This window comes from Diospyros lotus, chromosome 2, assembly GCF_014633365.1.
Source record: "Diospyros lotus cultivar Yz01 chromosome 2, ASM1463336v1, whole genome shotgun sequence".
NCBI classification, from domain to species: domain Eukaryota; kingdom Viridiplantae; phylum Streptophyta; class Magnoliopsida; order Ericales; family Ebenaceae; genus Diospyros; species Diospyros lotus.
Window position 1 is genome coordinate 47,002,625 of NC_068339.1, and position 27,775 is coordinate 47,030,399.

The following is a 27,775-nucleotide window of genomic DNA, read 5'->3' on the forward strand; positions in this document are numbered from 1 at the left end:
AGACGCATCGACTGTGAGAGAGGCGAGATCGAAGGCAAGAAACTTGTTGATGGCGAGAGAGGCAGCGACGATGGCAAAGACGCGTTGACTGTGAGAGGCGAGATCGACGGCTAGGGCAAGGGCAAGAGACGCGTCGACGACGAGAGGCGGCGATTGTGACAGAGACGATTGAAGCGGCGACGATCGGCCATTGAGAGCAAGCGGCGAGATAGGGCGAGGGCGGCGGTCCGCCATTAACAGCAACCATTGATGCAATTTAGGGTTTACATTATTTATAGTATATAAATTATAATTTAATTTCACATACATTCTTATATTTTTAAAAATTACAGTTTACCTCGCGTTTTCGTTTCCTAACTTTTTTGAAAAATATCATTTTCCCGTTTTCCGTTTCCGTACAACATAGAATTCAGTTGGGTTTGGTTTAATATGTTATTTGGACGATATAGTGATTTTATTTTTATTGATAAACAACAGAATTAACTAATAATAATTATCATGTAAAAAAAATAAATAAAGTAGACAACAATTCAAAATCAACAGACATGCCCTAACAGTGATAAGATAAGATGGTTTAAATTAGGCATTCTCTTATCACACCAAAGCTCTTAATCAGATGCCCTCTTTCCCTGTCAACAGACTATAATATATATAATAATACCCTAACAGCAAATGACCCATAAAAAACAAAGACAGCCACCCACAGCCCAATGTACATGTAGTAAACTCCTTTTCCTCTTTTAAAGTGTTGGAAGGGTGGCCGCATCCACCATAATGTTTGTTTGTCTTATGGATGGATCTTTATGAAACATCAACTGCCTTTCCTGCCGTGCCATGCCATGCCAGTGCCAATCCATACCATACCTCCTCTAGTTCTTCTAGACACCATCATCCTATTACTCTACTTTTACTTGCAGCCGCGGTGATTTGACACTGCCAACATCGTGCTTGCTGGTGCACTTTTTGAGTTTAATTGTTAAATTCTGTAGTCGTCGTAGCCAACAATAACTACATATCATACTGTTTGCTATTAGTACAACTTAGACCTACCGTTTTGTTATTATTACTATATATTTTTCAAAAGATAATACACTTCAAATTTTTCAAAACTTTTTTACGCAAAATATTATAGATTATTCATATCCAAAGTAGACCCACTTTTTATGTCTTAGAAACAATTCCATTTCTAATTAAAATATCATAAAATTTAATTTTAATGATAAATATCCAGCACAAGCCAAATGTAACTCAAAAAAGTTTCAAATGATAGTTGGACACACATCAAGCAAAAGGCTGTATTTCATCTGATCTGGCAGTGCTCAACACTAGGTTTATAAACTCATGGGGGCAATAAGGTCGATTAAATGAGCAATCAATTAATTCAACATGGAAATAAAAAAGGCCATGACCAACCACAACCAGCCGTTCTTGTCCCATCCAAATAGCCTTTGTTACACAATTTTTCTTTTTTTTTTTTAATAATACTAACTTATCATCTAAAACAAACTATTTATCAAACCAGTATTGGCTCAGCCATGCCAGGCACCACTAGTGTAGATGATTTTGCTGACAAGGTCAGCCACACAATCGATGGTTGCACTAGGGCATTCCTGCACACTGCTTAGTCTTGTTAGTTTAACCACTGACTCTTGTATAACATCTAGTAAAATTTTTGTGTCCGTAACTCAAAAAAGTTTACTAATTGTTAAACAAGAACCGTTGGTTTAACTAGCAGGACTCTGCCTTGTGCAGAAAAACCCTAGTGCAACTAGCGATTATGAAGCTGTCCTTGCGACAAAGCCACCCACATGGCTTTTCATGGAAATAATATTATTTTTTCAAAAAAAGAAAAAAAAAATCCTTAGACAAGGAGAACTCCGTTTATACAACCATCTTTCTCTGGATTATTTGTCACTTTTAAGCATACTTCCCTGCAAGAGTGAAACCCATAGTGAGAAGTCAACTTCCTTAGTTTAGAATTTGCCTAAAGGCAAAGACTAATAATCTCACCCCATACAACTTTCCCAGCCGGTTTAACCAAACCAAACCTAGTTCTATCACATTCCCCTGACAACAAGACAATATTACCAATTAGAAATAATGGTTGACAGCACAAGAATTGTGTTCCAAAAAACTAAAACATAGAAAGATTACCTCTATAATCGTTCCTTCAGTTATAACACCCAGAGAACTGTACATCGAACCACTAGGATTTTTCCTTACCCCAATGATCTCAAGATTGAAAGTGCACTTGAAGTTCAGGGTGCGTCACATGGGCTTTCGTGAACCGCAAACCAGTAGGACGAATAAAGCGCTCATATTTGGGAGGTTTTCTTGTAAAACCTGGCCACACAAATGTAACTTTTGTGACCATCCTCTTCCATTGCTTGGCTGCAAAAAAGAACAAGACCCGGATGTGAACAGCAGACACCACCAGAACCTTTGGATTGGGACACCACATCACATTCTTCAATTAGTTTCAGCAGAAGTTCCTAGACCTTGTTTGAGAAATCATAGAAACAAGCTTTACATTTTTAGTTGAATTGGTTTTATATAATGTTCACAGGCATTTCTTCCTAAAATTTATTTGAGAGCACCAGACTAATCTTAAGAATGCTCAAAACCATTCCAGCAGGCCTTTCCGTTCTGATCAGTTTCCAACTATCCATACTCGGAGCAAATACAAATTCCAACCTTCCCAGCTAAGGCACTGATAGCCACATCTTAGAAACATGCATGAAACCATTCTAGCCTGATTAGTTTCTGACTTTCCACATTCTAAACAAATACAATGCCAACCTTTTCAGCCAGAAATCCCACATAAAGTTACCAACTTGAGTCACATATCTATAACATTTAGTTTTCTGGGAAAAAGAATACTTAAAATCACAAGAAGTTCTAATGGCTTTGAGTTTACTACAACTAGAACAATAGACAGAGATCAGGTAATAGCAAAAAATAATTAGCCTAAAATATACAGACCAGAGGACCAATATAACTACAGAACCTTTTAGCAGCATAATTCAAAATCAGAAAAACAAAGACAGCATATGGGATACTTACTTTTCTGTTTACCAGATCTGATCACTCTAAACATCTCATCTTCAGCCACAGGCCTGACCTGGATAATTCAAAAGCTCCGTCATCAAACTTATAGGACAATTCTCACATGTATTGGGCACAAATCAAAAGGTGCCATTATAATATGGTTATTTATGATAGAGCACTGTTTGGACACCAGCAGTAGAAAATGTGCTTTCAATGGGAACGCATGAGATGTGATTCCCAGGAGATGTTAGACTTAAAATAAAAATTAACAATAAATAAAAATATGAATGTATCCTTTTCTATAAGATGATTTAAATGGAGGACAATAAAAACTTCTAATTTCTTTAAGAACAAACCTTTTTGGAATAGATATTAAGATTCATTTCTTCCCCTGGAAGGCCTTATTGAGATCGAAACTCCCCATGGTGGCCTTCTTTGTTTAACCTACAGCCCTTGGATCCATACTAGAACAATTTGAGAAAAGTGAGAACAAAAGTGAGAACCAGGCCTTTACATGCAAGGAGACATTGAGGTGGAATCGTGTTTTATTATGTGCAAGGAAAGTGGAGAGTTTGTAGGTCATTGATCAGTTTGTCAGGGAGATGGGAATCGGATTGCTCAATTTGGTATACACAGGTGATCCTGCCTTCGATCTTGGATATTATTGCCATTCAATCAAAGTTGCTAGAGTCCTAAACGGAGATGTCAATTCTTATTTGTATGGCGTCACATGTTTGAAATGAAAGAAAGAAGAAGTTTTACGAATAAATAACATTTCCATTCATAGAATGGAAGGAACTATTCATGCTTTCCTCCTTTTTTTTTTTTTTTGGGTTTCAAGATCACAGCTCCTGCATTCTTCCTTTTGTGTAGTTTACACACAAGCTAACTTTAGTTGTCCATTCATGGATGTTCTTTGGTTTCCTTTCCCTTTTATACATGGTTTGCCTCTTTTTAGGAAATTTCTTTATATTGTTACTTACCAAAGAAGAAGTAAATTGATTTACGAGCTAGAATCTATGTAGCCAACTCCACAAAGTGGAATTAAAGCTTACTATGTTGATGCTGTTGTAAAGGAGATGATGATTTCTTCACAAAAATTGGTTTTTCCAACTTTTGATATAATTTATAAATATATTTATTATAATCTTAAAAAAAAGTATACTCAGCTGAACCTACCTTGGGCAAAGGAACATCCCATTTACCAGCTTTCTCATTTCTCTTTTGCTTTATAGTGTCTATTTACCTGCAGACAGGATTACTTGATAATCAGTAATGGTCCATGGGCACCATAAATTTACAGTTACCCTTATCAACATAGGGCACAGAGCTTTGTAAAATACACTAAATATCAGCTAAAAATAGCACACCTTCGCCCTTCTTGTTGTTTCACAATCAAGAAAATAGGCAGGAACAGCTCCTTCATAACATTACTGTCAACTTTCCGCCTGGTAGATGATTCTTCATGCATAGCCAGCCTATATGTGTGGTACAAAATTTGTCCAGATGTAGCCAAAATTTAAACTAGAGAAATTAATCAACACACAAAGTGGGATAAAGGCTGGGTACATTGTTGTTTTAACTACAGAAATTAATCAATAAAGAAAACCCATCATATAGACATTGATACAGGTACATTAAGAAAATGTAGAAATAAAGCAAAACAATTAATAAAATCACAAAACCGTCAGCATTGGCACAGTGTACTAGGGAATTGATAACACAGTTTCAATTCATTAAAGAAAAATGGAATCACACAAATGGTCATTTTTCATTAACCATCAACTGTTTTGATTCCTGTACTGTTAGGAGTGGGAGTGGCATATCTCCTGCTGGGATAACTCTGCCAAAATTGCAGTCTCCTACTGCACCATATACATGCATAAACATATAGACAAATATATGCATAGAATGGTAACAACCAATAGCCAAGCAAATTTCAAAAGAAAAGCACGAATGGACGAGAAAACACAAAGCACGCATCATAAAATGGTTATCTTTTCACTTAAATATGACGACGAATGAAATTGTGAAGTTTCCAGCATATTTGAAATTAAATATCATAGAACTATTTGGAGTTCCCACCCCTACCCTTATGATTCCCGAAAACCATAAGGGTTACCACACAACATCATGGACTCGAACGCGCCAATATCAGAATTCAGGGTTCAATTAGTCGAGAAACAAAACCATATGGGACCAAAAACCTTAGCAAAAAAAAGACTGGAAAAAGCCATTTAAATGTGAGAAAGGCACTCGCGTTTTCTTCATTTGGGCCTTTTCAGCATAACGTTTCTTAGCAAACATCTTACCCTTGATACCCAAAGCCTGCTCAAATCAAATTGAACCACAAAATTAGTATCTTCGCACAGAATTTTACCCAAATAGACACATTAGAAACATACATGTACGAGGACAGATAAGAGAAATAGAACCTTCTGGGCAATTTGGGACCGCTTGTGAACTTCCCTACCCTCTTTATTGCGTTTGCGCTCGAAGTGATCACGGCGATAGCCACGCCTCCTACTGTGCAGCTCTATATAATCCTCTTGAGGCTGTTTAAAGAATACGATTCGTGAAACACGAGACCAAAGATTAACCAATAGTCATTCGTACCAATAAAAATAATTAAAATGGACCACAATAGTTTCACCTTCATTAGTTGAGGGAATCACCATGGCATACAGCGCGATCCGAAGTTTAGCGCGCGCGCGCGCGAGAGAGAGAGTCTAGAAACCCTAGCTTCAGAGGGGGCACCTGTTCGAGGGTTTTTGGGGAACGAGAGCGGCGGCGGGGCAGGGTCGTGTTTGTATTTATATAGGGAAAATAAAACGGGTTTAAATAGTTGGTGGATCGGCTTCGATCCAGTGACCCGGGTCAAATAGATCCGATTAATTTAACCCATTCAAATATATCATAGCCCCTTAAAAAAAAACAAAAAATAATAATTTTTCAAACGACTTTATCACTACACTATATTTTATTTTATTTAAAATTTTATCTAAAAAAAATAATTATACTGTTACTGTCAAACCTTACCGGACGAACTCTCATTTAAAATTTTTAATTTTTTAAATGTGCATAGCACAAACCACCCCTCTAATTATTATATAAGTAAACATCTAGTGATCTTTATTATTTTACTTTAATTTTAATATATTTGATACAATATTAACTGATTTCTTAAAAAGGTAAATTTTTTAGTGAAATTACTTTCATAATATTGTTGGAAAAAATAATGTGAAGTTGAGAAAAAAAATAATAAATAAATATAAAATTTACGTGGTTCGATCATATTATACGATTTATGTTTATAGAAAGAGACAAATAGCTCGATAAGGAAAAATTTAAAGCAATACAATGTTTTAAATATCATAAACTCATAATATTTCCGATATACTCAATTACCCTACATTTGTCACGAAAAAATAATATATTTAGAAGAAACTGCCAACTCAATGTTAAAAAAAAAAATATTTGAGTTTTCTTTCTAATTATCCAAGTTGGGTCGAGTTCTGATAACTAATTTAGATTTGAAAATTAAACGTACTTCAATAATAATGAAAATGCTACAATAAATAATAACATCGTTGAAATAACAAATATACTATTACTAATAGATATAAAAAATATTATGTTACTTTGTCAAATATGTTAGATAATTCTTGAAATTATATATATATAGACGACAATCAGTTTTTAAATATGTCAAATTTTATGTCATATAATAGAATATTTTAATAGGTAGTTATCCATTAATAAACATATTATCATGAAGATCAAGTTATGTTTTAACATATACGATTATTTGAGAGATCTGTAATAAATCATAAATACAACTTGTAGGTAATGGTAAGCAAGAGTTTGGATAAATCAAACCAAATCAACTAATTTGGTTCGATTTTTTAGTGGTACCAGTTCAGTTCGATTATTTTATCTCAAGATTTTCAGTTATTTAGTTTAGTTCAATTATTAGCTTTGATTTGGTTTGGTTTAGTTATTTTTTCTAATAATTTCGGTTATTCGATTTTTATTTTTTTTTTGTATTTATTAACCGAAAAATCGAACTAAACTGACAACCCAACCTTCTTTTATTAGGTTCAGTTCGATTTTTTTTATAAGAATTTTAGTTCGGTTACAACGATTCAAATTTCGGTTAGTTCAGATGAATTGATCGATTCAGTTCGATTATATGTCTCGATTCGATTCGATTAGTGATTTTCAATTGATTCAGTTCGGTTATAACCAATTATACACTTTTGCTTGTAGGATAAATGAATCTAATTATGGCTAAAGATAAATATTGAAACATTCTCCCAAACAAACTAAAAAGATTATCACTATAAGTATAATTCGAGTAGGAAAAGATCTAAACAACTTGTCAATTAAAACCTTCATTTTAAGACAACTCTTGTCTATTAAGTTATAAATTTAGGATCGTAAACTTCAAGGAACGAACAAATTCAAACAAAACACAAAAAATCATATGATAAATATTTCAAGTCTTATTGATATCACGTGTTCGAATTTTTATAAACACATAACTAATTAACTTACATTCATCTAACAATTCAATTTAATTGTGGACTTATACAACCAGGGAGAATCATTTAATTATAGTGACATGGGTGCGGACAACTCATTATAACTATCGTTATCATCATCATTATAAAGGTTAACTCTAAAGATATAAACAAAGAGTAAGGAATGAGTCAAATATACAATATTTAACACTATCCTTGTGTTGTAACTCAACACCCGAGGGTGGAAAACGTTTTGTCGAAAGAAATACCACTCAGGGAAAGTTTTTTTTTTTTTGGACAAAGACACTTTTCTCGAGAAACAAAATATTATCACTAGAAAGTATATTCTCTTGGAGAATGAAATTTTATAAGATAAAACTTATTCATATGATGTTTTTACACACCTAAACAGCGAAATCATTCCCTCGAGTAGTCATCACATCTCTTTCTCGTTTCAATTTTATGCTGTTTGTTTAAGCCACCAGCTACTTATTTGAGAAACTCAAGGTAGTTGATCTCTCATCCTGAACAAATGCACGAATTCCCTCAAACAACGATTGAACTCTCTCGAGATAATGACCTGCTAGTTCTTTTCGGTCTACATGGCTTTATCCCAATCTGGGTTTTTTGCATTACAATTTTTATATATTATATTATTAACGATAATATATCATAATTTTATAAGTCTTCTTATATTTTATTTTTTAGATAACATTCCATTACAAGCGTTCCTATTTATCGACCCCAATATGTAATGAAAGAGGTCAATCAAAAAATCGTAACAAGCAAGATTCAAACACTAGCGTATCATAAATGTGAAAACGTAAAATCTTTTTTTTATATCTGCTCTAATCACTTGAGTATGTCCCTTCAAGCATGTCTTCTCACATTCTTTGTTGACTTAAGGATGGTGACATTTAATACAAGTAATATAATATTATATATAATAAATAATAAAGAAAGCAAAACCCACGTGGCTTTTAATTAATGAATGGATGATTGAAAAAACAGCCATCCACCATCTCGCGTCCCTCTGTCTCGTGTATGACGTGACTTCGCTGTGTCGGTGGGAAGGTGATTTCTTTTTTAATTACATCATATATCCTTACTGTTATATAAAATTACTTTTTGCACATTAAAAGTCACACATTTTCTCTAAATTTCTCCATTCGTTTCCATCAATTTTCATCTTAAGTTTATTAATTCAAGGTGTACACAATAACGTGCCTATGACATAGTCTGAGAGAGTGCGATTTTACTTCCAGTTAGTTTAAGGGGGTAAAAAGGTCATTTCGGGGGGTCTTCATCCACCCGTTCCTCTCTCTCTCTCATTCTCCCTTTCCCTTGTTCCTGCTGTAGTCGAACTTCTCGCCGCCTTCCCTTGCACCACCGTTGCATCGCCCCCGCCTCGCCTCTGCAACTTCTTGCCTCGCCTTTGCACCATCGCCTCGTCGTTTTCTGCCTCACCTCTACACTATCGCTTCATCTCGTCTCGTCTCTGCACAATTGCCTCGCGCCACCACCTCACGGTCAACGAGCACGAGGCGGTCGACGCGTGAGAAGAAGTGGCGACGGCATTGACATGAGACTGGCTGGAAAAGAAGAGGAAAGGGGGGAGAGATGAGAGGAGAGAGGGAGACTTGGAGACGAAGAGGAAAGCAGAGAGAAGAAATAGAGAAAGAAGAGGAAATAGACGTTAATTTTTTACGAAAAATTATTTTAACTCCGTTAAATGGGTGAATAAAATCGCACTCGATTTAAGAAGTAGATAAGTTAAAGGGACACTGTCCAATAGTGTGCGCCACGTCAATTGAAACGAGGCAGGGATTATTATCATCATAAATTAATTGCAAGGAATATGCTCTCACTGTGGTGCTTCAAAGATCCCTTAGATTATTATTATTATTATTCTATATGTATATGTATATGTATATATATACGTATATATTCAAAATAAAATTTAAGAACAGAATAGAATCTAAGCTTCCAATTATTATTGTTAGGTTAGATTATATATATACGTTACCATCTAAGTGGGTTTTCTTTAATGAAAAACTAATCAATCTGATCTGATGGTCCATTAATTAATCCTACTTTAAAGATTGATTATTAATCAAAGATAGGCTAAAAGAAAATTAATTATTAATTAAAGTACGATGAAGAATGGAATCATCTCTAACAAACGCTTCCATTAGTCAAATTGATGGACGCTCTGCCCTTTTTCACACTGCATCCAATAATAATAGTCTTTTAAATCACTCTGCTATTTCATTAGCTTTTGATGAGCAATCAATAGCAGTGTTTTGGACACGAGAATATTATTTGGATACTCGGTCATATTTTTTGTAATATTTGTGCATTGAATCCACGTAAAATAAAATATATTAATATATAAATATTATAAGTATCGTCAGTAGTTCGAATATGATAATAAATTTATTAATTGAAAATGTTACCGTCAAATTACTTAAACTTTGGAAGAAAAAAAATGATCTAAGGACGTAAGTTGGTTTCTGCACAAAATTTTTGATATTCGAGCCAATTATTAAAGATTTAAATGTTGTATTGAAATAAATATTGGAGACGTATTATTTTTTGAATGAGAATTCATTTATTTGTAGAGGAATATTAGATTTTCTCAAATCCCTTGATATTAGGATTATTTTAGATAATATTTATTTTAATATTTTAAAATTTATTATAATTAATTTTTTTATAAATAACGTTTATCCTAACATTTTAAGATCTATTAAAATTAGAATTCTTATAGATAACGTTTATATTTTTCGTATGAATTTCTGAATATTAAAATTATTTTATTTATAATTTGTCCAAGAGCCCCTCCAGAAAATTTTAAACATCTAAATAAAATAGTTGACCACTAAACTTTTTGACGGTGAAAGTCAAATTTTTTGATCACTCTTAAAACTCAAATCTTTTGATCACTCCTGGTTAAGGTGATCACTCCCACCAATCCCATCATCCAGCCTATGGATATCTAAGCCAGTAGATTTTCTCTTTCGAGAAGTGGATTGCTTGAGACATGGGTTTGGAACATCAAAGCCACTGCCTTGTTTTAGCAAAATTTCATTGGACGATGCATTATATAGCATCCTGTTCTTTCCTTATCAAACCAGTTTCCTATAAATAGCATTTTTTCCGGGGAAATAATGCATTATTAACAGACATGATGCGGAGAGCAGCCACCAGTCTAGTTGTGATCTAGGGATCTGCAGTGTGTGTGTGTGTGTAAAACTATATATTGTTGAATTAAGGACTGTTCTGGTCCTTTAATTACTAATGTTATTGTCATTCTGATTGATGTTGTTTGGCTTATTGACTCCTCTGATTCTTTCTTGGCTCAGGCTAAAGTCCGTCCGCTGTCAATTCTTTTCTCCAACTCCTCGCCAAAATGCTTTTTCTTTAAGCAGACAGACATGGTGTGCTGGTTTCTTGCAAGCGGGTTTTTGTAGTTTCACTCTCTTGCTTCATTCATTATCAGTCTGCTAATCATTATTAAACCCTTTTTACTTTCAGACTGTTTTTATCCTATATATATATATATGTATGTATGTATCCCGTACCCTCTAGGGTAATCTGTGGAAAGTTAAAAAGTGGAGGTAGGGATGCGTTTTTCGCGTTTGGATTTTTAGGGTTCCACAACCTTTCTCCTTATTGGTGGTAAGTTCAAATGCTGGGTTAGCTGTGTAGGAGAGATTCTAGGAGAAGGCACCCCCACCAACCCCACTCTTCTCTCTGGCTTTTTCTGGGCTACATTAGGCTGGGGATGCTGGAGGTGTTGAAGTGGGGGTTCTTAAATTTTGGACCAGGAGATCCATTTCTTTGTGGGTAGAGAGGCTTCATTTGTTTTCCATTTCTGGGTTCTTGTTTGAGGTCTTTGAGATATGGTGCTTTTGTATTCTCAAATGCGATTTTGAGATCTGGGTTGCAAAGATGTCTGGGTCTTTAGCTTCTTGAATTGGTCTCTGCGTGTGTGTCTGTTTGTCTCTCTCCGTCTCTGTCTCTGTCTGATTGTCGATAGATTGATATATTGTCCCTGTAAGTGGATTAACTGGGAATATGGCTCCAAGCATGGAATTTTCCAGGTGGTGGGGAAAGGACACGAGAAAGGGAACTCCAGTGGTGGTTAAAATGGAGAACCCCAATTACTCTGTGATAGAAATTGATGGTCCTGATGCCGCTTTCCGGCAGGTGGACAAGGATAGGGGCAAGAATGCCAAACAATTCACTTGGGTTTTGCTTCTCAAGGCTCACCAAGCTGTTGGTTGCCTAGCTTGGCTCGGCAACGTCCTCTGGGCGTTGCTCGGTGCCATCAAGAAAAGGTTGCTACTTGGTCAAGGAGTGACAATGGAGAGAGAGAAATCTGGCAAGGGAAGGCTGTTGTTTGGAGTGATTTTGGCATTCTTAGTGACGGCTCTGGCATTTCTGGCCTTTGAACTGGTTGCCCATTTCAAAGGTTGGCATTATTTCAAGAACCACAATTTGCACATCCCGCAAACTTCTGAGATTCAAGGATGGCTGCACTATATGTATCTTGTCTGGCTGGAATTTCGTGCCGGCTACATTGCTCCTCCAATTCATGCTCTCTCTAGCTTCTGCGTTGTTCTTTTCCTGATTCAATCAATGGACAGGCTGATTCTTTGCCTTGGCTGCTTCTGGATCAAGTACAAAAAGATCAAGCCACAAATTTCAGGCGATCCCCTTAAGTCCGATGACTTGGAGGGTTCGGGGTTTAACTACCCCATGGTTCTTGTCCAGATTCCAATGTGTAATGAGAAAGAGGTAAATTTCTTGCTCTTAAGAACTGATTCCACTCTCTCTTGGTTGTCTTTTCATGAATAGAGATGTCTAGTTTGAGCTTACTATTCAAGTTTGAAGTACTTGTTTCTGAGTTAGAGGTAACAATAACAGTTAAAAACTGATGGAATAACATAAAGTTGTCGGCCGAACCATGACAATTGCATTTAAGTTATTGGTGATGGTGACGACAGAGATGATGACTCTGGCATATTGATCTTGTAGGTATATGAGCAATCTATCTCAGCAGTCTGCCAACTTGATTGGCCCAAAGATCGTTTGTTGATTCAAGTTCTTGACGACTCTGATGACGAGAGCATTCAGTTTTTAATCAAGGAAGAGGTCTCCAAATGGAGCCACAAAGGTGTCAATATTATTTATCGGCATAGATTGGTTAGGACTGGCTACAAAGCTGGAAACCTTAAGTCAGCAATGAATTGCGATTATGTGAAGGCATATGAGTTTGTTGCAATCTTTGATGCTGATTTCCAGCCAAATCCAGATTTCCTTAAGCAGACGATTCCACATTTTCGGGTGGGTACAACTCATTTGATGCTTTTGTTGACTCACTTGCTCAAGAGTACTATTTTAGTAAGAAACTATACTAGATAGTTAACTTGTTTATTGTGTTGCAGCTCAATCCGGAATTGGGTTTAGTTCAGGCTAGGTGGGCATTTGTGAATAAGGATGAAAATCTATTGACACGCCTCCAAAACATTAACTTGTGCTTTCACTTTGAGGTGGAGCAGCAGGTAAATGGAGTCTTCCTAAATTTCTTCGGTTTCAATGGAACTGCTGGCGTCTGGAGAATCAAAGCACTGGAGGAGTCCGGTGGTTGGCTTGAGAGGACTACTGTAGAGGACATGGACATAGCAGTTCGTGCTCATCTCTGCGGCTGGAAATTCATTTTCCTAAATGATGTGAAGGTAAGTTTATATGATCTTTGCTTTCCTTTTAGTGGAGCACAAATTTAGCTATCTTAGTTACTCATTTGCAATCTTGATAACTGTATGGACACCGGGAGAGTTTGAATACTTATGGTAACTCTGGTACGGGAAGTACTGAATGACGCGTAATGTTGTTTGTGGAACTAAACTTCAGGTACTCTGTGAAGTTCCAGAATCTTATGAAGCTTACAAGAAACAGCAACATCGTTGGCATTCTGGTCCAATGCAACTCTTTCGGTTGTGCCTTCCTGCTATCGTTACTTCGAAGGCTTGTCTTGTGTCTCCTTCTTACTTGCTTTCCTTTCTTTGTAGTTTGTATAACACCCACTTGGATTGGATGTCTCTGGATTTGACATGATGCCATGTTATTGCAGATATCAATTTGGAAGAAGGCAAACTTAATACTACTATTCTTTCTCTTGAGAAAACTTATCCTCCCATTCTATTCTTTCACATTGTTTTGCATCATTCTTCCTTTGACCATGTTCGTCCCTGAAGCCGAGCTGCCTGTCTGGGTTGTTTGTTATGTCCCTGTAATAATGTCATTCCTAAGCATTCTTCCTGCACCAAGATCCTTCCCATTTATTGCTCCTTACCTTCTATTTGAGAACACAATGTCCGTGACCAAATTCAATGCCATGGTATCCGGCCTGTTTCAGTTGGGCAGCTCATACGAGTGGGTTGTCACGAAAAAGGCAGGACGATCATCGGAGCCTGATCTATTGGCTGCATCAGAGCGGGAATCTAAGGTGATGAATCACCCACAGCTTTATAGGGGAACTTCTGATAGCAGGCTGTCTGATCTCAACAAATTGATAGAACATCAAGAAGCCATTCCTAAAGCTTCCGGGAAGAAAATGAACAAGATATACAAGAAAGAGCTTGCCTTGGCTTTCTTACTGCTCACTGCCGCACTCAGGAGCCTTTTGTCAGCTCAGGGAGTGCACTTCTACTTCTTACTATTTCAAGGTGTGTCATTTCTCCTTGTGGGTCTTGACCTTATCGGCGAACAAGTAAGCTGAGCTGACACTCGGACAAAAGAAGGAAAAGACTGTTGATGCAAATAAAGATGAAAAACATAAACAAGGAAACCTCCTCAATCTATGGGTTTGCAGCTGCAACGTTGATAGCAACATGCTTATTGAGACTTGTCCAACCAATCCATTCCAATGCCTTTGATGCCTCGGGTCCTAGTTAAAGGATCTGGCATTCTAAATAAGGACTTCATATTCTTGTTATTACAATAGCCCAGAGAAGATTTTTTCTCCCCAAAACCTTTGTTCTTCCGTTTGTCTGCGTTTGATCTTGCTGATGTCTTGTCACAGTTGATTAAACTTGGACCGGTTTACAACATTGTACCTCTTCACCGCGACTCTTCTGTCTCTTCCACCCGTTTGGTTCTTCAATTGTTGTTGCTATTTGTATTTCTATATGTAAAAGAAATTGTTCTTCTACATTTTCTTTGTATTCTAGCTGGAGTTGTACCCGAAAAAAGGAACCATCGATCTGAACATGTACCTGTAGTAACCCTGTAAATTTGTTGAAACTAAGACACATTTCACTCAGCTTCCTTCCTTCCATTTATGTTGATTGTTGTTGCTCTTTAACTCGACACTGACTTTGGTCCACGAACTTACTGGGAAGCAACCCTTCTCTTAGAATGATATGGTGGTGATACATTTACTACTGTAAATTGATTTGAATGGCGTTGGAAGGTGTCGGCAGCCATGGACAAGGGTAAATGAGCACTAGTGGCGACAACCGCGATTTCTGTGCTTGACACCCTGCAAGTACTTGGATATGGCGGGGACATAATCACATATGGGGCTGCAACGTGATTCTTACTTTGGTTCGGTTCGCGTGTCGCCATCCTAATTATGGGTTTGACGATGGTAGGGCCCAGAGAAAGTCATGGCCTTCTATGTTTGCTTGTCCTTGTGGCCTTTGGCCTTTGGCCTGTGTCTATAATAATAAGACTGTATGTAAAAACGATTATTTTACAGAGTGGACAGTCTCGTGCACTGGAGACATCTTTTTTATCGGACCCAACTGTGAGGACGGAGGAGGAGGAGGGTTTCATTCAATAGATGAGAACAGAGGCACATGGGACACGAGTGTGGCGTTTAATGGAAGGGGTAGGGGTGGGCTTAGGAAATGGTTGTTGGGTCTTCAAGTAGACGTGTAATGTTGTTTGTCATGCTCCAAGGATGAGGGCCACAAGATCTTGACAACACCACACCAAGTAGCAAGTAGTTGGCTTAAATTACTTTTTTCTCCTCTTTTTGTGATGCCACCCTCTTGTAAGCGTGACCACCGTTAATGTTATTCTGAATTATCAATATTGTTATAATTAAATGTATGAATGGTATAGTATAGGATCACTTAACAAGTGGGAGGCAACACACTGCAACTCAAGTCTTAGCATGAGGAATGATTCTCACAAAATTAGGAGGGTTGCAATCGACCAGAGTTGAGTTGAGTCGAGTTTCGTTGAATTTAGACTCGATTCACGAGCTAGTTGAGCTCGAGCCCTTGAGTTTTAAAGTTTGGTTTGAGCTCGACTTGGGCTCAACTCTTCAAAAGGTTGATGAGCTAAACTTGAGTTTGTTAGGACATGTTATTTTACTTAAACATAATTTATTATTTTACTGTAATATATATATATATTGTATTATGTTAAATGATTCAATTAATATATATAATTATTTTAAATATATTTAGTTTAATTATATTATTATAATAATTTAAATTTTAATAATTTTATATTAAATAATATATTTATAAAATTATAAATAAATATATTAAAGTATTTATAAACAAGATTATTTTATAGTGAAGGTGAAATTTATTAAAGAAAAAAAAAGAAATAATGTAGTAATATAAATATACTAAAACTTAACCTAATTTATTCAATACTTTATAATAGTTCTTTACAAAAATTTGAAATTGGATTATCAGATTTTATAATTTTAATTTATCAATTAATTTTTTTTATAACAAAAGTATTTGATTTAGGTAAAAACCCAACCTAACATGAGTAATGGTCTGTTAAAATTTTTAGAATAATGTAGGCCTCAATGAATGGCGGGTGAAGGCTTTCTGTAACACTCCACTTTTCTCAAGGGCGACATTAACTCGAGATTTCGGGGATATTCTTTTTTTTAATTTTTAATTAACATAAATCATTCCCTAATAATCTCGTTTCACCTTCTCAACATATCAAACTTAATTATTAATAAGTTAAGACATGTAATATCATCATAAATACGAAAATAAGATCGAAACCTCAAATGATATATAACTGCAAACGCTTCATTTATAACATGGAAACTATACCATTTTATAATATCATACCTTCAAAACATAATACATAGCGAGTTATCTCTTAGAAGTAATAATTGAACATCTCAAACGCAGTCAAGTGATATGTTAAAGATCACCTATGCAAACAACGACTACATCTTGATAACCTCTTTTTCCTTAGTATCGCTAATTTCACCTGAAACGTTTGAATATTTTAGTGTCTCGCCTAGGACGTTAAATATCCTAGTGACAAAATCCAAATTAGATGCTGAATTATCTAAGTGAAGATTTCAAAAATATTTTCATGAACATATGCCAGACCATGAACAAATTGACATATCCCGACATATCCTAGCCCAAGAGAATCCCAAACAGGGATTAACCCATACCACGAGAAAAGAGCAATTTCTCTGAAGGCAATACACCTACATCGACACATTAGCATAAACTTAGCAGAACCCAACCCTGGCCACAAGAGGATCAACACTAACTTTAGGAATCCACGTCCATCTCGGAAACAATGTTATTGCTCAAAAGAACCTGGAGTGGTGTCCACTTTTAGCCTCACCATTTGTGGACCCGTCAGGGTGGTGTCCACTCTCAGCACCGTCACAAGTATGCATTAATCCTTAGCACGCTTCCCTAGTGCTATCACTTAAGTGCTACATCAAGGTTGACATCCCACATGGACAACACATAAACATGCCAATGTCACATACCATGATTCAATGCATCATATAACAACATTTCATGTATATAATTTAACGCACAAAATTCAATACACATGTATAAAATATTTTGTAACAATCCTCTCACATGAAAGCAACCATCTTCAGGTTAAATCAATTGCATGCAACAAAACCATTTGCATAAAACTAAATCAAGTTTGGAGTCGAAACACCCATAATAAACCAAGTTTAATTAGGAACTTTTACATGAAAGCAACCGTTTGTATAACACAAGCCAAGTTTTGATAGTAAAACCACTCACAATAAATCAAGTTTTAGGTAGGAATACTCACCTCAAGAGTATCTCATAATACCTCGATTCTTATGCCCAATGTAATACCCCATATTTTTGTAAGGTTGTCACGTATTTTAAGTGAGTTTAAAATACCAAAAAATGGGTTTGAGATGGCAGTAAGTCACCAAATCGACTACAGGGAGTGCCTTGGAGGTTAGATACCTAAGGACAAAGGTATATATTTGACGAGCGTCTCGAGGCGATATTTATGGTGTTGAAAGAAATAAAATAAGAGACGGTTTTCAGTTAAGCTAAGTTATAGCCTGAAAAGACCAAATGATGGTAAGGGCTTCCCAAAAATCATACATATCAAGTAATTTTGAGTTATTAAATTTGAGATTTTAAGTATCTCGATAAATTTGATGTTTGAGGGTGTAATTGTAATTAGAGAATTATCCAAACAAAATAAGAATAAAATTAAGAGCTTATGTGGTAAAATATTAAAGTTGAGAACTTGAAATAAGGGCCAAAATGTCATTTGGAAGAACTTTGGGGAATTAGCTTGGATTTCAAAGTTGAATTCATTATAGCTTTGGATTTCAAAAGCCATTCAATTATAGGTTTGAGTCTTTAGAATCCATGGCTAAGATTGTGACAAGTGGCATAATGTGATTGGTTAGAAAAATCTATAAATAGGCATCATGGGTTGTTCTCAAATCATTCCAAGCAAGTTTGAGAGTTGAGGCACTCTAAGAGGAGGAGCTTGCTCTAGAGAGGGAGTATGAAGTTCAGCAAGAAGGCGGGAAGAAATCGAAGGATAAGCCGGGGAGAACGAGCCTTGTCGGAGTTACGATCCTTCACCGGAGTTTGCCAAAATTAGTCAGAAAAAAGTGAGGTAAGTCCGATTTTTTTTGATAATCTTGTAGAGGGGAAAGAGAGGGTCGCGTAGGTTCAAATGAGGGTCGAATCGGAGTTAAAACGAGGGACATATGGCCGAAATACGAAAACGAGGCATCACACGTGTTGTCCAAGTGCTTTGCACGTGTGATGCCTCGCATGTGCTCTACATGCTTTTTTTTCTCTAAGAATAAAAGCCCTCTATCCACTAAGTTCGAATCACTCTCGTTTAGTAAGAATTTATCACAACTTTGAATGAGAAACCATTGGCCATGAACACGCTATTTATAGTGCTAGGATTTTGTAGTAATCATATCAAATCTTACCAAATTTAATCAAATCTAATTCAAATCTTATCTTTAAAATCATCACGAGGTTTTATCCTTATTTCTAAAGTTATCATGAGATTTATCCTTATTTCTAAAGTTATCATGAGACTTATTCTTATCCCTGAAGTCATCATGAGGCTCTATCCTTATTTCTAAAGTCATCATGAGACTTAGCCTTATCTCTAAAGTAATAATGAGACTTTATCTTTATCTTTAAAGTTATCATTAGGCTCTATTCTTATCTCTAAAGTTATCATGAAGTTTATTCTTATCCTTAAAGTCATCATGAGACTTTATCCTTATCTCTAACTTTTCCTGAAATAGGAAAAAAGTTTCAAGAATTATAAATTGGCCCAAATATTTTGAATAATTGCACTTTGACCCCTTACAACTTGGTCCGACCATTTTTTAATTACACTTATGTCCCTAGAGAAAAAATTTATTATACTAATACCCTAAAATTTTAGAAAAATTATACTTTTACTTGAACTTCAATAATTACGATTTTGTTACTGGTTCAAAAATTCCATTTTTATCTCAAGACTTTCATAATCATTTGAAATGTCATATTTTCTAAAGTATTTGAATTTAAAAATATCGGGTATTACATCTTTTATGATCATTCTATTTTTCAAGACAAAATTAGTTGTACTGAAAACTGTATCTGTTCCAATTGTTTTCAATGTCATAAATCTCATCTCAAGATATTCGTCAATGACATACATTTTTCCTTAAATATTTATGTTCTAGGGTACTCCCTTTCATCGATTCAATAATTACTTAACTAAATTCTCAAACTGATTTTCAGTTTCTTAAACTTACTTAACACTACGTAATATGGGATATTACACTTTCACAGTCTCTATCCCTGCTTTAATCACATGTTTGTGAATTTTAACCAGTTAAGTTTTTTTGATCTCAAATTCAATTCGTTTACTTTAACGAATGAAATCAAACAAACTTTTATTAAACCAAATACTAAATCACTCTTTTGACACATTTGTTACCCTAAAAACTAACATATAAATACTCATATTAAGTCTAAAATTGTGAGCTAAAATAATAGGTCGGGCAGTGAAATACACACTTTATTCATAATTAGTGAAAGATGTCATTTTTATTTTATTAGTAGAATGACCATTTGATTGACTCGACCCATCATATTAACCCACAATTTCAAGCAAATTTATCGTTATTCTTAATATATTGACTTAAACTATAACGATTTGCAATTTCCTTAAAAAAATGTCTTTTGGAAAAATTGCACAATTTAATTGAATTTGATATTAACTAAATATAAAATAATATTAATTTATTTGGAAAAAAGAAATGGTCCGACGTCAAAATGTTTCAGAGTCAGTGGCGGTGGAGCACCGGCCAGGAAGATGACGGCGAGATGCTACCTTCACGTTCAGCCCAACTTTGCAGGGAGATTCCCAAATCGATTTTCCCGCCAGATTAGCTTCCCAAATCAACGCCCGCATCTAGGGCTCAGAAACTCTTCTGGTGACGAGCAGCAGTCGCGTAGCTTGAACAGTTTTCCTGATTGCTCTTCTTCGCTCGCCTTATGGTTTATTTGGTGATTGCAGGATGGGGCGTGAAGGCTTTGTCGATGTCTTCTTCTTCTTCTTCGTCAGCATGGGATCAGAAGCCCTACGACGTTCTGGCGGGCGAAAAGAGAGTGTACTTGGATGAGGAGGACGTGGTCACGTTTCTCAGTCCTCCCAAGGAGCTCATTCCTTTGGACCCCGCTTCTTTCAATCCCGCCGCTTATCTTTGGTATTGCTCGCATAACTGTTTGTTTGTATTATCTGTCTTGCCTTGCTTATACATATTAGAGTAAATTAGTCTTCTCCTGAGCGAATTCGTGCCTTGTTTCTTTGTGTTCAGGAAAAAGATTGAAGATATTCCGAACGAAAGGCGGAATCGATTGCTACACATGCTAAAACCCAGGTCTTATCTCGCTCGAGTGTTTTAAAAAAGTTGTGTTGTACTTGCTTGCCCAGTTGCTTATGCAATTTCCTTTTTTCTTGGAAATTCGTGCCCATTTAGTTCTCTTGAAGTTTGCTGCTTTAAATTCATTCATGTTATTTTGGGTGCATGCTGTTTGGTCTTACATCTATCGAATATGAGAATGATGGGACTTGATTTATTTGTGGAATTGCCCAGTTATCTTTCTTTTTTTCTGGGTTTTAGAGTGATTAAAATCTCTAAAGTGCAGTGTTGAAATGCCTGTTCTAATGGGTTTTGTTGGAACATCGTTCATAGCAGAAGTCCTTATAAACTTGTAATTCTCAATTGAAGCCTGCATTGCCTAAAAACTGAATCTTGATGTGCGCATTGCCAAATAGTATGATTCTTTTTGAGCTTGCAGTGGAGTATGAGTATAAAAACCATTTTGCTATCTGTTTCTCAACAAACTAATTTCAAACACACACAAAAATTTAATAGAGAGATATAATGAATATCTCAAGTCAACAGGTCTCTCCCCCCCCCCCCCCCCCCCCCCCAACCCAATAGAGCATCCTCCAATGGCTGTCTGATTAAATCATAACAGTACAAACTTTGTAGGACCCTTCCACCACCCAACTGGGTCCAATCACCCATTTGAAACTCATCCATTATCCTCTATTGCATGCTCGCCTGTGGTGGTATGATATCATAAATCCCTCCTTTTGATAGTGTAATGTTTGTTCATATAGGCTAATTAACTGTTTGATGGGCACACCGATAATTTTGATGCTTTTGTACTAAAAACTAGAAAAACCACCATATAGGTATCAACTATGAGAAAATAAGGGTAAATTCTGCCAAATCTCCTGTGGTTTCGACCATTTTTACAAACACCTCTTGTGAGGTCCTTGTGGTTTGTTCCAGTCAATCCTTATGTTAATCGAGAATTTAAAGCTTTTAAAAAATGTATCCAAACTACATAATTTTTATTGGGTTTTACTTGCCCTTTCTACTTTTCATCATCATCATCATCATTTATTTCTCTCTCTATTTTCTCTTTTACCCATTGCCAATCCCCACATTACGTCTTAAAAATATCTATTCCTTGTGTTCTTGCTAAAGCAATCTGAATCAAAAGTTCTTGGAACAAAAGAAGTTTTTTTTCCTCTTTCTAGAAAGGTGGAACAAGTCTTTTATCTCCAGGTTGAAACATTTTTTTTTTTTTTCCTGTCCAGAAATATGCTTGCAAGTCCCAACCAATGCAAATAAGAGCTTCAAATCCTCTGCAAATTTTGTTTATTTTTTTGGAACATATCATATTTCCACAGCCACAGTCAGCATTTCCAAGTCAGAAGCAGCAATTTCATATGTGAAATGGTTAGCAAGGGATATACAGCCATTTGATACGTGAAATAGTTACTGGTTAGCAAGGGATATACAAACTAGAAGTTAGATTTCGATACACTAAATGGCTAAAAAGTATACAAACGAGAAAATACTTTCGATTTCAGCAAATATGGGTAAAAACCTCAGCAGTGGTGCAGAAAAGATGGGTTTAATGGCAGTGGTGACGAGCTTATTGTTCACAGTAGAACTAGGATCATCAAAACCCAGAAAAAGATGTTCAAAAATCTGAAAAAAACTAGCTATTGAAAATTGGGCTGGAATGTTTTAGCAAAAAAGCAAGGAATGGAGATTTCTAGGAGATGAATTTGAGCTGGTGCCATTTGCAAGAAAAAAAAGTAGAGAGAGAAAGTAAGTAAGTAACACCCATTAAAAATGATGTAGTTTAGATAACTTTCTTAACCGCGTTGAATTGTAGATTAACAGAAGGGGCTGATTGAAGAAAAAAACAAACCATACGGACTCGAATTACAAAAGTAAGATGCCCCAAAGCAGCTAATTAAGATAACAATGAAGTTCATAAATTAAAGTACAAGATTAAGCATGTTTTTTCATGGAAGAAGCCAACATGAATATTTGGCTTTACAGGTCTTGCACTCGTCTACAAGCATTTCTGGTTCTTGAAGTACATAGGTCCAAGTTAGAAATACCTCCCCAGCTGCGAGAGGGAGGGAGGGACCCTAGAACACCCAGTTAGGTTATTCAAGTATTTTGACAGAAAATGGCTTTGGCATTGTAGTTATTTGTTTGATCTATTTGTGTTGTTTATGCAGGCTTATAAAAAGAGCTTGGGAGATAGCTGGCACACGGTATGAGGATCCCAAGTTGTTGAAGAAAAGTACATCTAGCTTGCTGTCTAATGGAGATGGAGTGCCATCACTGGAGTTCTGGAATTGCCGAGCAAGTGGAGGTGACTTGTTGGGACTTTGCACTTCTTAGCTTGGTTAGAAGCATACGTACTCGTTCTAGATTATAATATGCAATATTTAGCTTGTACTTATCAAAGATCAATCTCTTGCTGAAACAATGAGCTCACAAATTTCCTTGTTTTTTCTAGGTAGTTCTTTTTTTTCTTGGGATAAATCCATGCTTATGAGAAGGGTGCCAAAACAAGTCAATATTGTATGCTTGATGTATCCTGCATGGATACATCCCGCTCTTATGTATATTCATGATCTAAAAATGCCTTAAAAAATCCACAAAATACTGTAGTGAACAGGGAAGATTCCTAAGCCACAATATGAATAAACCACCGACTTTCTTTCCTAAACAACGGATTGAAATCTTGATGAAGTAGGGAATTGAGAGAACAAGGGAGACCAGAAGAGACAGCCATGTTAAGAGAAAAACTGTAGTGAAAGAGGAAACTCTGCTGCAACTACGTTCACCAACTTATGAAAGGGGTGACTCCCTCCTGCATGCATTACTTTCTTTCATGGACTCATCTTACATAATTCAAGTCTAATGTTTCCTAAGCACATTAACTTCTTACAGCTCCTAAGCAAGAAAAAATATTCATCTTTTAATCCTTAGTAATTATGGGTTAACTCATTTACTCCCCTTCCTCCTTTCACTGACCCTTGAGCTCCCCGAAAGATGGTGGGCTGACAGCTGCAAATTTCAATTTGTTTAACCACTGCATCAAGCTGCCACATTTTAAAACTATCTCCTATTTCTCTCCCACCATAAGCATCAGATCAAGTATAAGGGATCAGTAACCTTATGTTCTTGCACAGTTCCTTGTACAACATCTACTTTATCCAACCGAAAAAAACTTCCTGGCTGACATGGCATGATCTGAACGTCCCAAGTCACAGCAGCCACATCTCTTGGTTTAGTTATTGATAAATGCTGTTCAAATAACTGTACAAACTTCTATCAGAATTAAGTTTCTAGAAAGAAACCTGTGTTTCAGACTGAGTAGATTTACTTGAAAACAGTCGCAAAGAAAACAGTGGTCAAGTGTAAATTTGTTTATGTAATAAGAGGAGATACATTAATTACAAAGGATAATGATATGTGAGATTTTGATAAAAGTATCACAAATGCAAAGAAGGTTAAAATCAAGGAATGGTTGGCTCATACAATTTTATTTCTTCTACGTAAGTACTTGTTCTTTTCTTAAATCAGTGCTCGATATCCATGCTTCACGATGCTCATCGGTTTCTTCACTCTTGTATGCATTGTATCTCTTATCATTAGTTGCTTATCAACTGTAAGTGTTATTCCTTTGCATTGACTCATTTAAAATGTGATATCCAGTAAATTATTGTAACATTGTTCAATGTATTTATTCTAATTGACATGGTAAAAATTCTAAAATTTTATATTTCAATGTTGTAAACTAGGTCCAATACCTATTGCTTGGATAAATTTCTTCAAGAAGGTGACCTCTCTCTCTCTCTCTCATTCATTTCTTCAATGTTGTAAACTAGTTACTGTTCACTCATTCATTTGAGTTATCTTTTTTTTTTTTTTGGCTTTCATCTTAAGGAGAAACAAATTTACTGGCACCCTCCTTTTTTCTTGCATATTTCAGGCTATATTTCGTTCCAAGAATGGGACATTTGGGCGATTAATTGGTAAATATTCTTTTTAGTCAAATATATCACCTCTTTGCATGAAATGCTTATTGCTAATAAGTTCCTGAAATCAATAATCATCACATTTTTAGTGGGACCTTACAATTAAAAAAATAGATTCAAAATTGTTGTCGTGGATTAGCTATCATTTTTGTCATCTGGATTTTTTAATTTAGTTAGTTTTAGTTGTATGTCATATGCTTGTTCTCCATACCTACTACAGTTACCAGTTTCATATTGTTTTGAAGCTTTCAGAGAACTTCTATTGTGAGGTTGTTTGGAGCTAACTTGACAAAAGATAAGTTTGTCCAGGCATTTACCTGTTTTCATCATTTCTGATTCATAGCAAGTCGAAGAAGAAATTTAATACCAAATTTGACAATTGCCATTGGGCATTTAGCTTGCATGACTATCACACTGCTGAACACTGGTTCTGTTTTTGAATGTTAGATTGCGGAGTATAGTTATCCAAGCTATTTATGTTTTTGTTACATGTACTTGTGGCTATTCTTCTGATTAGAGATTTTTTTTTTACCTTAAGAGTTAATTGTCTAAACTTGTTTCTTAGTGGAATATTAGCCATTGAATTTTGTGATTGTCTTGTCTTCAGTGTGTGTATATGAGGCTTCAAGTATTTTACACAAGCATCACATTTCAATGCAAGAGTATTTAGTATGTCATTTTAAACATGATGAAATAGAGCTTAAGTTATCCTCTCTTGTGGATAATGAGCACCTCTTTGTTTAATCCCTTAGGAAGGTAATAAAGCTTCTGTTGCTCTATTAATTATGTACCTTTGGTGCTATGACAAAGAAGGCATACATGAATTTAAATTTGTTGACTTTAGATTGCTTTAAATTTGCATCTCTCAGTTATAATTTTCTATCTCAATCACATGGTTATCTTTGCAAGGATTTAAAGGGTTCTCTCTATTTGCTTCTTGCTGAGTTTATCTTTGTATCCCATGTCTTTTGGTCTCTAAACAACATGCTTCACTACCTATTCCAGACCCGTGAAGCTGGTCTGTGTTTTCTGCAAAGAATACCTAGACATTAAATCAGTAGTCTCTCTCTCTTGATTGCGTGTGCACTTGTGCTCACTCTTGTGCTCACACATACCCCTTGAATATAATTGCACTTTTTCTTTTGCATGCTAAACCATCTTTGCAGGTTTTTGTTGTGTTTACCTTGAGTATTGGTACTACCTTTAGTTTGCAAGTGGTTGATTTCTTATTGTACAGTGTCAATTTTTTGGCTCATCCATCTAAAACATAGATCTATATATCAAGCTCTAACTAAAACATTTTCAATGTACTCTTAAGGCAGCTTACAATGTGCTGCAAATACTGAATATTTAGCTTATGTGCTAAGCTCTTCCAGTGTCAGAATTGACGTAGAAGAATTAGGTTCTTTCCGATGGATAGGGATTATTGGATTGGTCCATGAAGTGGATCCATCTAGTGATGTGCTATAGCAGCTAAATAAACCTTCTGGCTGTTGGATTTTCATTTGCTTCCATATAAAAAGGCAATCTTTCTTCTACCTTTTACTTTCCTCAACATTTTCCATTTTGTTGGCATAGAATTTTTTGAGTATTGGCTGTGAACATGCTAGGTGAAAGATTTGGTGAACCAATTTGTTTGAGCTGGTTGTTTTCATTGACTTCCATGTTTGCTCATTATATTTGAACCAAATTATTCCATCAAGCCCAAGCATCTGTTGGTACATTGCATAAGGTTCTTTGCTTTTTGTGGTTTCCTTACTTGGTCTGTTATTATGAGTCAAGACATTTGGAACTTGTCAGGTGGATCAGTTATTACTGAACTTACAAAGTCCCTTTATCCACTTTATTTTGCTTTGAGACAAATGGGCGAAGTGATGTCAACGGGGCAGCCTTGTGATCTAGCGTATGAATTTGGAGATGGATTCTTGGATATGCTCGATTATCCTCCAGGTTTTCCAAAGCCAGGTGAGTAGATTAGTTAACATTTAACGCATCTTGGTCAATTTGAGACAACTTCTTTTTGTCTTTTGTGTTTTCAATCACCTTATTATACCGACATATTTGGTTGTTTCTTGAACTACCTTAATAAATAATAAGTACTGAGTTTTTCCCTCCCTGTCCCATATCAAGAACCTACACCATTCTGCCTACCCCTTACTGAATATCAAGTTACCTGCAGACCCCAAAAGGAACATAGTAAGAAATGGAGAGAGGGAGGGAGGGAATTTGACAATTTGAAGTTGCTCTTGCTTGCATTTGCGAATGATGTGTATTCTGACCCATAGCCAGACAACTACAGAGTTGAGGATCCTGATCCTAGCCTGGATTGAGTTTTTATCTTCCAACTCCTATACCTGCCCCTCCACTGCTTGAATCTTCAAACAAAACTTATTGTTGTGGGGGCTGGGCAATGAGTCGTGGTCATACCCCTTCTTATTTTGGCATTCTAAGTATGTTGCAGTTGGAGTTAATTAAGGTTTTGAGTCTTTCAAATCTAGTGTACTTTTCCTGTGGAAGAGTTAGTTTGGTTGTGTGAAATTTGCAGTATGCCTAAACTGAAGTAGTTTTAATTTTTCAGGTAGGCATCCGTGGCCCTTCAATGATGAGGTTGTAATATATGTCCGCCATCTGGGACCAGGAGTATTGGTAGGGCAAGCCTGGCAAGAAGGAGCAGCATTAGAACAAGTGCCTCAAAAGCTATGTGGTGAGATCTTAATGGTGAAAGATTATGCTTCTCTCTGTGAAGATCAGTGACAGAAAAGAAACTCTCTTCTTGGCTGCTAAGTTGGTCTTACGAATCTAGTTGGGTTTTTCTTCATCTTCTACTTCTGAGTTTGCTCTGTCTAGTAGAATTCAGGCTTTTCATATACTGTTGTTGTAATCCTCTTTTGGGGTATATCTTTTAAACAAGTTAGCTAAATAATATATCTTTGCATATGCATACAGCAGTTAAAATTTTTAATTAATTAATGTAAATAAATATGATTGGGTGTGAAGGGTTGGCG

At 35.9% G+C, this 27,775-nt stretch overlaps 2 protein-coding genes and 1 pseudogene across 2 annotated transcripts; 2 read left to right on the forward strand and 1 right to left on the reverse strand.

Moving 5' to 3' along the window:
- Positions 1-1,852: 1,852 nt before the first annotated feature.
- LOC127795815 (uncharacterized) lies at positions 1,853-5,842 on the reverse strand (annotated as a pseudogene).
- A 4,907-nt stretch (positions 5,843-10,749) lies between these two features.
- Positions 10,750-14,901, forward strand: LOC127795475 (probable xyloglucan glycosyltransferase 5). The gene is made up of 5 exons (XM_052327167.1): positions 10,750-12,374; positions 12,615-12,923; positions 13,025-13,315; positions 13,491-13,604; positions 13,711-14,901. Exons 1-5 carry the CDS (start codon positions 11,652-11,654, stop codon positions 14,356-14,358), a joined length of 2,085 nt encoding a protein of 694 aa, XP_052183127.1. The 5' UTR covers positions 10,750-11,651; the 3' UTR covers positions 14,359-14,901.
- A 5,281-nt stretch (positions 14,902-20,182) lies between these two features.
- On the forward strand, positions 20,183-27,707 carry LOC127795848 (uncharacterized). The gene is made up of 8 exons (XM_052327777.1): positions 20,183-20,334; positions 20,418-20,607; positions 20,719-20,781; positions 22,959-23,095; positions 24,534-24,571; positions 24,725-24,767; positions 26,571-26,735; positions 27,349-27,707. Exons 1-8 carry the CDS (start codon positions 20,214-20,216, stop codon positions 27,522-27,524), a joined length of 933 nt encoding a protein of 310 aa, XP_052183737.1. The 5' UTR covers positions 20,183-20,213; the 3' UTR covers positions 27,525-27,707.
- The last annotated feature ends 68 nt before the right edge of the window (positions 27,708-27,775 follow it).